The 12,111-nt window shown below is 42.8% G+C and overlaps 1 protein-coding gene across 2 annotated transcripts in view; it reads right to left on the reverse strand.

Moving 5' to 3' along the window:
* cdc34b (cell division cycle 34 homolog (S. cerevisiae) b) overlaps positions 1-12,111 on the reverse strand; it is a 37,369-nt gene that overhangs the window by 2,946 nt on the left and 22,312 nt on the right. For both annotated transcript variants that reach the window (XM_060906135.1, XM_060906134.1), the window contains 2 exons: positions 8,950-9,047; positions 8,180-8,314 (listed from right to left, as the gene is read on the reverse strand). In XM_060906135.1, the coding sequence (XP_060762118.1) occupies positions 8,180-8,314; positions 8,950-9,047 (233 nt within the window). The remainder of the gene's footprint in view (positions 1-8,179; positions 8,315-8,949; positions 9,048-12,111) is intronic.

The raw sequence follows: 12,111 nt of genomic DNA on the forward strand, positions 1-12,111 counted from the left end.
ACAATAGAGAGAGAGATTGAGGGAGAGAAGAGAGAGCTCTGCAAAACATCATTTTTCTCTTTGCACACTTTTGAACTGAGTGTTTTCTGGCGCTGCCTCTCAGATGTGTAGAATTCCGGTTTTGCCTTCTCTGTAAAATGTCTGCGACCAGGCAACTCATGTTTGGGATCGAGTGTGTTTAGTAAGTTTTGGAAGCCTGGTTTTTCCACTATACTAATTGGGATCATGTCTTCGGCAATGAAGTTAGTGATTGCATCCATTATAGCTCTCCATCTCGGACTCGTTTTCTCATATGGCATGGCTTTGGAGAACGAGGCCGCTATGGTCATTTGTTTAGCTCGTGGTGGGTTTTAGCTCGTGGGCAAGTAGTTCGGAGTTTAAGAGACTCTTCATACTGTACCGGGTGAGTTTCAGGTGATGGAACATATTTGTAGTGCTGCTGCCTTTCGTAATGACAGGTTTTTTTGCACACTTTACAAACTGGCATTTGCTGTTCCACGTCCTCCTCGCGATATCCAAAAAAATGCCAGTTGACTGACCCCTTACTAGTTCTTTTAGGAAGTAATTTGTCACTGAAATTGCCAGAGCTTACACGGTAGCCTATGCAACACCAGCGATTGCACGAACTGAGTCAGCGCTGTAAACCGGAACCAGGAAATCTTCCCGCCGGCAGTGTTGCCAGATACTGCTGACGTTTTCCAGCTCAAAATATGTTCAAAACCCGCCAAAATACACTTAAAACCGCCCAATCTGGCAACACAACCGAAACTAGAAAATCTTCCCGGAAGTTCCTTTCAGCACCGAGATGTCGCCCGGGATTGGTTGGCGAGTGCGTGACGTTATTGTTTTCTTTACCCTTAGGCAGCCTCTCACGTTACTGCCTGAGGGACAGGGAGAAAACCACCGGGAAAGGTTTTAAACAAACGCAAGTCGGAAGATGACCATAAAAAATACTCGATAGTTACGATATAATTTTATGTATCACACACAGAATTTTCGCGATATATTGAGTATATTCGATATATCGCACAGCCCTAGACGAAGGTAGCCTGGGAAATCCCATGCTGCTTTGCACAATCGTTCCGATCTGAAAAGACAGCATGGAAACTATGGTCTCAAGGCTCGCCTGAGTTAGGGAGCCAATCAGAGAGTGGGGAGGGGTGGAAAGACGGTGACGCGTACTACTCGACAAACGGAAGCTTGTAGTTTATTTGGGACTGTTTACGGATCACATTTAACATGGCGGCGAGCGATACGAACCAAACTTTCGATCAAGCTTTAGACACTGTTCTGAATTAGTCTGGTTAACACCAGACCATATCACAAGTGAAATAAGTTCGGTGCCATTGTTTTCCTATTTTTGTTTTGCCTTCTCTTCGTCGCTCTAACTACGTCACCGGGTACAACTGCCATGATTGGCCATGGGTTACGTATACGCCAAATGATAGACATTCACAACGTCCAATAAACGGCCGTTGACAATCGTAAACCACACCTCCCCTACGAGAAATTCAATAGGCGGATTCCAGACCATATTTCACTTGTGATATGGTCTGGTGTTAACCAAACTAAGACGAAGGTATACTGATGTGGATCACTGATCCACATCCTGGAGAACGATGCAGGACAACAAGCGTTAAAGATTCTCGCAATAATATTTTCCGACCAGAGAGAGAAATTCCAAAACCTTAGATCCTGCACAAATGCAACGATCATCACAGCAATCTCAAACCCTTACAGTCCGGCCTAAAATGCCACTATAGCCAATGAAGACTAGAAATCTGTTTCATTTGGTATTGTCGGTAAAAAATATTTGCAGGTATTGTACAATGAATATACACTGCATCACACTTCCTGTCATGATAAATATTTCTACCAACATTCTCCCAAGATGTCCTTTTTCTTATTTACACATCAGGCCTCATCAGGGTTGAGGAATAAAGTAAGAAACAGGAGGAAATTAGACAAAGCGTGCTCCCAAAAGTCAAATGGAACTCGTGGTTACAAGTCATGTACATGAAATACTCAGTGCTCAAGTGGTGTCATAAGAACACTGCTGCGAGGCAACAGAAAGATGGACGCCGAAAGACTCCTTGTTCAGGTTAGGGTTGTTTTACAATCAGGGTACGCAAGCTAAAAAGCACATTTAACACTTAACTTCAATATCAAAAGGCTTGACTAAATAAACTTGGTTGTTTATTGTAGCCCTGTGATAGCTCTATTTACCATGCAAAAAAAAATTGAGAGAACGTTATTTTTGGTGACTGTATGGCAATATACAGTGGGGCAAAAAAGTATTTAGTCAGTCACCAATTGTGCAAGTTCTCCCACTTAAAAAGATGAGAGAGGCCTGTAATTTTCATCATAGGTATACCTCAACTATGAGAGACAAAATAAGAAAAAAAAAATCCAGAATCACATTGTCTGATTTTTAAAGAATTTATTTGCAAATTATGGTGGAAAATAAGTATTTGGTCAATAACAAAAGTTCATCTCAATACTTTGTTATATACCCTTTGTTGGCAATGACAGAGGTCAAACGTTTTCTGTAAGTCTTCACAAGGTTTTCACACACTGTTGCTGGTATTTTGGCCCATTCCTCCATGCAGATCTCCTCTAGAGCAGTGATGTTTTGGGGCTGTCGCTGGGCAACACGGACTTTCAACTCCCTCCAAAGATTTTCTATGGGGTTGAGATCTGGAGACTGGCTAGGCCACTCCAGGACCTTGAAATGCTTCTTACAAAGCCACTCCTTCGTTGCCCGGGCGGTGTGTTTGGGATCATTGTCATGCTGAAAGACCCAGCCACGTTTCATCTTCAATGCCCTTGCTGATGGAAGGAGGTTTTCACTCAAAATCTCATGATACATGGCCCCATTCATTCTTTCCCTTACACGGATCAGTCGTCCTGGTCCCTTTGCAGAAAAACAGCCCCAAAGCATGATGTTTCCACCCCCATGCTTCACAGTAGGTATGGTGTTCTTTGGATGCAACTCAGCATTCTTTCTCCTCCAAACACGACAAGTTGAGTTTTTACCAAAAAGTTCTATTTTGGTTTCATCTGACCATATGACATTCTCCCAATCCTCTTCTGGATCATCCAAATGCTCTCTAGCAAACTTCAGACGGGCCTGGACGTGTACTGGCTTAAGCAGGGGGACACGTCTGGCACTGCAGGATTTGAGTCCCTGGCGGCGTAGTGCGTTACTGATGGTAGCCTTTGTTACTTTGGTCCCAGCTCTCTGCAGGTCATTCACTAGGTCCCCCCGTGTGGTTCTGGGATTTTTGCTCACCGTTCTTGTGATCATTTTGACCCCACGGGGTGAGATCTTGCGTGGAGCCCCAGATCAAGGGAGATTATCAGTGGTCTTGTATGTCTTCCATTTTCTAATAATTGCTCCCACAGTTGATTTCTTCACACCAAGCTGCTTACCTATTGCAGATTCAGTCTTCCCAGCCTGGTGCAGGTCTACAATTTTGTTTCTGGTGTCCTTTGACAGCTCTTTGGTCTTGGCCATAGTGGAGTTTGGAGTGTGACTGTTTGAGGTTGTGGACAGGTGTCTTTTATACTGATAACGAGTTCAAACAGGTGCCATTAATCCAGGTAACGAGTGGAGGACAGAGGAGCCTCTTAAAGAAGTTGTTGCAGGTCTGTGAGAGCCAGAAATCTTGCTTGTTTGTAGGTGACCAAATACTTATTTTACCGAGGAATTTACCAATTAATTCATTAAAAATCCTACAGTGTGACTTCCTGGATTCTTTCCCCCCATTCTGTCTCTCATAGTTGAAGTGTACCCATGATGAAAATTACAGGCCTCGCTCATCTTTTTAAGTGGGAGAACTTGCACAATTGGTGGCTGACTAAATACTTTTTTGCCCCACTGTATGTCATATTTAGCAAAATTACTCGTGTCATTTAGAAAAAGTGCTTTTTTGACCACAGGTAGCTCCAAACGGGATGCACTTAAATCATTCTTTATACCATAAAACAAATATTTGGTTCCATATCATTGGAAACAGTTAAGTTTTAATTAACCCTACTGCTGCAATTCTGGCCAAGTCAAACAAGCATGGTTTGCCTCAAGCCCGGATCAGGTTCAGCAGCGACAAGGACGAATGTCACAGGAAATGCAAAGGCAGAATGAAAAGATGAGGCTGTTGGGAATATCGACGCTCTCCTCAGACATATTATAAAATCACCCAAAAAACACCCTCTATATATGACTAACTACAATTTATTAACTTTTCACCCACTGACAAAATGTACTTCCATGGCTGCTACCATTCGTGAAAACACATCAGAAAATTTCCACTTCTGAAGACGTGAATACCACAAGAAGGGGGAATTCATATGAACTGTTCTCAAAGACACTCATTTGAAGGCACTGATAGTCCAGGGTTTGCCTCGCTCCAATCCTGGTGGGCTGCAGTCAAACACCGTTTGGTGAGAGAGTTCCCGAGTTAACTGCTTGTTTTAATAGCCATGTTGGAGCAGAAGGAAAAGAGTGCGCTGAAAGCACAATAACCTCCGCTGATAACTCAGCCATAACTCTGGTAAAATGTGACTGAATTGAACAAAACTGCAACATGCTCCTATCAGGAGTACAGTGTAGGAGCATTTAAAAAACTCCGCACAAGCACACAATAACACAAGTACACTTTAAAACATGGGACTTGAGGGGGGGAAAGAGGTAGAGGTAACCCAGCGCAAGCAACCAGCCGTCCACTCATGCAGTCATGCAAACGGCGCTGGTTACGCACCCGCTTGTCACACTGGGGGTGAAAAACGGCGACCGCGGAAAATTGGGGAAGGAATGCGAAGAATGCAAGTGTGTCTCCCAGCAGTGACCTTCTGGGGGAAATGTTACCCCAGCAACGGCCTTGAACTCTGCTAAAACTTGCCCAAATTAAATGAAATTTCAATCTGTGTATTACAGTCATATAACAAAGCCTTTTGCCAAGTTTGGTGAAATTCCTCCAAAAATTGTGAGAGGGAGTTGATTTCAGAAGGCAAGTACCCTTCCCAGGACGGACACTGCCACGACATAATCCCCCTTCAGCCCTTTCGGCCAGCGGGGGATAATAAAAATTGTAGGGGAAGTTGATTTCAGAAAGCAAGCACACCTTGATGAAATTATTAACAAACTTGTACTTTGGCAATTTCATCAAGGTGTGCTTGCTTTCTGAAATCAACTCCTCTCACAATCTTGGGACGAATTTCACATAAGGCCTTTTTTGCCAAGTTTGATGTCGGTACTACGCATATTATTTTGTTCAATTCGGTTGCATTTTACCAGAGTTGTGGCGCTTGATTAACAACCTTGTACTTTGACAATTTCATGAAGGTGTGCTCGCCTTCTGACATCAACAACTCCCACAATTTGTGGAGGAATTTCACCAAACTTGGCAAAAGGCCTTGTTATATATGACCATAATACATAGAGTGAAACTTCATTTAATTTGGTAAAATTTGTACCAGAGTTATGCCTTTGATTATTAACATACTTGTATTTTGGCAATCAAGGGCATAACTCTGGTAATATTTGCCCAAATTAAACGAAATTTCACTCTGTATTACTGTCATATAACAAAGCCTTTTGCCAAGTTTGGTGAAAGTTTGGTGAGAGGAGTTGATTTCAGAAGGCGAGCACACCTTCATGAAACTGTCCAAGTATAATTTTGTTAATCACGGGCTGTAACTCTGGTAAAATGTGACCCAATTTAACAAAATTGCAAAACGCATATTACTTACATATAACAAAGACTCCTGCCAAGTTTTGTGAAATTCCTCCAAAAATTGTGAGAGGAGTTGATTTCAGATGGTGAGCACCCTTCAAGGGACGGACATCGCCACGACACAATCCCCCTTTGGGCCTTTCGGCCAGCAGGGGATAAAAAGTGCACAATTCTGCACACTGAACCAAGATGATAAACTATCAGCAAAGTTTTCAGTATGCAGTCTAACCACAAGAGGGCAGCGCTATTCAAAAGCATTGCAGCAGCTTTGTGACTCAAACTTCACACTTAAAGGGGAACTGAAGGCAAATTTATCAAAATTCTATTTCTCTCATTTTATTAAATATCGGAATGCATTTTTGATCGCTATTGGTGTCGCTGCTATAGCAGGTTATGAGTGTTTGAAATACGCTCTGTAATATATCAGTCCATATGTCAAAGCGATGGCCGTAAACGAGATTCGCTGAGACCTGTGCGAGACATCGTAGGACGGAAGTAAAACGTACAGCGGAAATCAAAGTGACCGACATCTGCCAACGTTCTCAAAAGATCCATGCGCCCTCTTTCGGATGCTGACGTCATCAAGCCGGAAGTTTTCCCTGTGTCCGAAATCGCTCCCTAATCACTATATAGTAGGGACGCCATTTTGTCGTGCTGTCCGAAACCTTCGTGAGGATTATATGGGAAATGCGCTCAGTATAATATGGATTTATCACAAAAACACACGCATGTATTTATCATTTTGGAAACCCACCAGCCGCCTGATCTGGCACGTTTTAATTGTAGGACGGTAATGACGTAAATACCAGCGCGACGGACTCGTCCTTATCCCGTCGTCTTTCCAACTCTACTCCACGTTGGTTCGGAGTCGTATGGAGTAATCTCCATCACTGATGAAGCTGGCAAATCTCAAAATGAATCTAAATTGGAACGATATGGCTGCTGTCTAAACAGTTTTCAAAATGGCGGCGCTGGACACTTCACGTTTGAAGTCTCGCGAAGATTGCGCGGATAAGCGACGCCTGCCGTGGACCAAACGAACTCCATTTGACGTGGCTAAAAACCGAAAAGGCCGATAAGTGTAATATAATCTGCCAATACGAGTCACGATATAATGTTACGAAAATGTAATGGAATAACACGTTAATTAAGAAATAAAGCAAGTTTAAAAATAACTTCAGTTCCCCTTTAAAGTCTATATCACGGGTAAATTCAGGAGCAAGATCAGTGCAATTCTCCTATTTTATATTAAACTTTGGTCAAATATGTGTCACGTTTTGCATTTTGTGCAATTTTTGTACCTTGCGCAATACCAGAAAAATCAGTCGAAATCGAGCCGTTTGAGGCGAATTGGTCCGCCTCTGAAAAAACCTGGCATTTGGATTTCCCGGGAAACATTGATTTTCGTGACGTCACGTGCGGGACGCCTCCTTCTGAATCCTACGTGAGCGCTGGTTTGTTTATGAGAAAACGACCTGGTGGTTTTCTGCAAATTTCTTCAACATTATCACGTAATTATTAAAATGGCTAACAGATGTATCGTAGGACGGTGTAGCAACACCAATCTTGATTCTTGATGGGATTAGTACTCATCGTTTCCCACATTGCGCTCAGGTGACGATTCCATATTTCAGTCTAAAATCGCTTGCTGCTAAACTTGGTCTACACAGGCTGTGCACTGAAACTGCGCAAGCTCTTGCAGCCTGCTGGCGCTTCCGCACGTGACGTCACGAATCTCGCTCCAGACTCCCTTGGGATTTTTCCAGACGCGTTTTGTTATTTTTTTTCTGCTGTAGACAGATGGCCTTGGGCAAAATTACCCTTCTGGAGGAGTGTGTAAAGGGACATTCTTTCATATAAAAACAAACAAATTTGGTCCAGGATATGCACTTTAACATCTTTAAAAGCTGCCACTCAGTCACTTTGAAAAGCGAGTACACGACACATCACGTCATCCTTCACCATATTCTCAACATGGAGGCGTGTGCACTGTATGCCAAGAGATTGCTCCAGTCCTGCATGCTTGAAACCTACACCGAGACTCTTATACCGCAGGTGGCGTTTTACTGGGACGTTTCACGCCCACTTGCCCCCATAGAGTGAAGGGCCACGACAAATCAGTCCGAAGTTCATCTAACGGATCGCCTTTATCCTATTCTAAACTGAAAGGGAAAGGACAAGACCCGACTGAATTGTTTGATGAGGATGAAAATGGTACTTGGTGGCCTTCTCGCTCACCAGATCTCGATCTGTCTGAACACTTAGGGGAGATTACGGACTGACGCCTCTCTCTCGCACCACCATCAAAACACTTACTGGGAGCATCTTTCAGGAAGCATGTTCATCCCTCCAGGAGAGTTCCAGAAGCCACGCCACGGTGGCACCTGATGGTTTGTCAGTGATGTGCTAACGCGACGAAACCTTTCGAGAGATGAGAATCTTACCGAATGATCTCTGCGTACTCTCTGTCCTTTCCTTTGCTGTCTCTCCACTTGCGGTACATCACAGAGGCATCCACGTTCGCAGGAGAGAAAGTGTTGGGCTCGTTCAGCAAGGATATGACGCTCAGCAGGATGGTTCTGAAAAAAAGAAAAACACACCACACACACCCGCGCATGAACAATACGCCAAGGTAACCAGAAGGCTTGACAAAATTTTAAAATAGATCCACCCATTGCGACTGATTAGGATGCGACAATCCTCCTGCCTACTGAGCAGCGTGTACAGATGATTTGCCAGAAAAATAACGAGACAAAAATCACGCCAATCTGAAAAATCAGCTTCATTGAGGACAGACTGTTGATGTTTCACATATATTGGGGGGTGAAAAAAAAAAAAAACCCTCAGTGCTCAGTAACAGCTGCTCCACACACACACACACGTATTCTTCCAGGAAGATGCAAGGCTTTCCTCCAACGCTAGAGACGTGAAACTCAATATTGGACGTCGGGACCGAACACAAGCATACAAACGAACAAAAAAAAAAAAACAATCCGCAAACCTAGGACAGGAAAGGACTGAGTCACTTCCTACGATGTGACAAATACATCAACACACCGTTCTACATACCAACAAGAGAACAAAGAAATCCAGGCTGAGAGAGGAAAAAAAAGCTTTCAGATCAAAAAGCCCAAAAAAATTGCTTTTATTTTATAATGCTCTCTTTTCTGACAGACAAAGGATGGCACGAGAAGTGTTTGTCCTGTAATTTCACCTGACGTTCTGTGTTGGGTTCCACCTCTCCGAGGGCAGCTCTCCGCTCTGTGGGTCGTCTACTGGAGGGTGGAGGATAGAGATGCACACGTCGCCGTTCTGAAAGACAGACACACCGTTCATTTACAAGGCTAAATCATTATGTCCTTCGAGGTGGGGTGTGTGTGTGTGTGTGTGTGTGTGTGTGTGTAAAGTGTATACACGCGGGCTGCACGAGATTTTGTTAACATAATACACCGCTACTTCTGCCGGGATCCTCCTCTCTGGAAGTTCATACATTCATCAGACTCGATAGATATCAAGCGCTACATTGCTGACTCGAACTAAAAATAAATAAATAAAAAACCAATCAGTTTTTGGCAGAGCAGCACTGCACACCACCGCGCAAATTATACGGATCAGCACGTCGGCTTCTTTATGAAATGATACGAATGAGAGAGGTTTTATAGGGAGAGGAGGAAAAGTCACCAATAATATTTTAAAGAAAAAAAAAAAAAATTAGGGCATTTGAGCTTGTTTCAATTCAGTTTTTGTAACGTGTTAAACATCATAATATTCAAGTTTTGCAACTGGCAAAAATATTGGCACTGAATAACAGTGCGAGTGTGAAACCATGATATTTTTAGACGAGGCTGTCACGCCGTGAAATGTCACACTTGAGCAACCCCACTGTGAGCTAATAAATAAATAAATCCCACTTTTGTCAAATTAATGCAAGCCAGTCTTTCAAAAAAATATTGTTTTTTTAAATCAACAAGTTTCATTTCAACTCCTGTACTACTTCTGCAACATTTAAACACCACAATCATTCTAATACAGACCTGAGCATTTTACGGCCCGCGGGCCGCATCCGGCCCTTTGGTTCATTCTGACCGGCCTGCGTAAGGTTAATTAGAAATTACAAAAACGTATTTTCTAATTTTACCTCATGCATGGACTGAATGTGCATTGCTTTTATTTTGAAGTTGTGTTCAACAAAAACGCAATGCGCGCGACATGAAAATGACATGAAATCCCACGAAACCTAATCCCGCGATAACTACTTCCGTAATTTGTCCAGACCAACCACAAACTTGTACGTCATCCTTCAAACGGTCCAGCCAATCACATAGTGTGACATCACCAGCAGGCGCCGGAGCCGATCTGTTCGCATCTCCACCTCAGACATTCAACCTGACTTTGATGCTAGATTTGCTAGATTGATGCTTTGAGACTAGATTTCTCTCACTGAACAAATAAACTGAAAAACACCAAATGAGGTGATTACCGTATTTTCTAGACTATAAGCCGCTACTTTTTTCCTAGGTTTTGAACCATGCGGCTTATACAAAGGTGCGGCTATTCTGTGGATTTTTCTTCCACCGCTAGGGGCGCTCTAACCGGAAGTAGAATCAAAAATAAGATAGACGAAAAATCAATGCAAAGAAGAATTAGCAGATCTTTAGCAGATGGAACACGCACGACAAATTACTAACTGGTAATTATTTTCAAATCCAGCGAAGATGATTAAAGTGACTTGTGGTTTCAAACACAGGAGAAATGAAGGTAAATAAATACCGGTTATTTTCTCTTGGTTCTGTTCCGTTTTAATCAGCAAAGTTGCTGCCGTGTTAAAAGGCACTGTTCGGAAAGAATCTGTTCAGGTACATACATGTACATTTACAGTACAAAATCGTTCTGTACATGCAGTAAATATCTAATTTTTCACCAAAGATATCTGCGGCTTATAGCCCGGTGCGGCTTGTATATCTTTTTTTAAATTTTTTTTAAAAAATAGAGCGGATGCGGCTTATATACAGGTGCGCTCTATAGTCCAGAAAATACGGTAGACTACAAACGTGAGCATCATTATTATAATATGATGTATCTTGCTTGATATTTGGAGTAGAAAGACAATATTGTGATGTCTTTATTGTGTTTTGGTGTGAATGTGACTGGAAAAAAAAAAAGGTACAAACGTTGACATTTTGTTAACCATTGTTTTGGGAAATTTGATTGAATAAATGACATTTTTTGTAAGGCAACCTCATTTTTTTCCAGACTCTTACCAGTCTTAGCAGCTTGCAAAAACAATGTTATTTACTGCTTTAGATAAAGAAATACAATTAATATTATGTAGAATTTAGTTCAGCCTTTTGGTCTGGCCCTCCACAAAATTCTGTTTCTCATGTGGCCCCATGGAAAAAATAATTGCCCACCCCTGTTCTAATACATGCTGCATACCTTTTATACAGAGACACTTGCGTGATATTTTTGCAACTTATTAGGTGCTTTCGGACCAAACAGTTCTTGGGATTTGTTGTGAGGAACTGCAGACCTTCTCGGGACTTTTCTCCCACTGCCAGTAGAAACACTTAAATGCCGTAAGCCGGGTTTCTAACACGCGGTAGGAAACGCGAGCGAAGATTTTAATATTATTTTGCTTAGGTGCGTCAAAATTGCGCTGTATTTCCTCCTTCGCATATACTCTCAATAAAACCTGGACTTCATTAGTTCATTTCTCTCTCTTTTTTTTTTTCCTCCTCTCCTTCAGGTGTTAACGCTAACACTAATACCCCTTTTCCACCAAATCAGCTCCAGGGCTGGTTCGGGGCCAGTGCTGGTGCACAACTCGTTCAACTTGCGAGCCAGCTGAGAACCAGTTTGCTTTTCCATCGCTCGCGGTGCTAAGGGAAGCCACGTCATTACGTCGCTGTATACGTCAGTTACGTATCTACGTTTGCATAAACCTTGGCGCAAATATCAAAGCAAAAAGAACACGTAAGAAGCAGCAGCAGCAACAATAATAAATGACTTCGCGTTTGTACAGCTGCTGCTTCTTGTCGCTTAAAAATGGCGATCTTTCGCGGTCTTGTTATTGCTGTTGGTCTTAACAACTCCGCTCCCCCCGCTGACGTAAGCGGTTCTTTCCTCTGGCCCAGCAGAGAGTTGGTGCTAGCCTGGAACCGGTTTTTCTGGCCCCAGAGCCAGTTCTTTGTCAGTGGAAACAGAAAACCCGGTTCCAAACTAAGCACTGGCCCTGAACCAGCCCTGGAACTGCTTTGGTGGAAAAGGGGCATAAGAGCTGTTTACACAGCGAATGCCTTCCATGACGGTTGCCAGTGTTGCACTGGCTTGTGTTCGACACATCAAGGTAAAGTTACACCCGGACCAAACACTTTTT

Source organism: Neoarius graeffei, chromosome 23 (genome assembly GCF_027579695.1).
Source record: "Neoarius graeffei isolate fNeoGra1 chromosome 23, fNeoGra1.pri, whole genome shotgun sequence".
In the NCBI taxonomy this organism is placed as follows: Eukaryota; Metazoa; Chordata; class Actinopteri; order Siluriformes; family Ariidae; genus Neoarius; species Neoarius graeffei.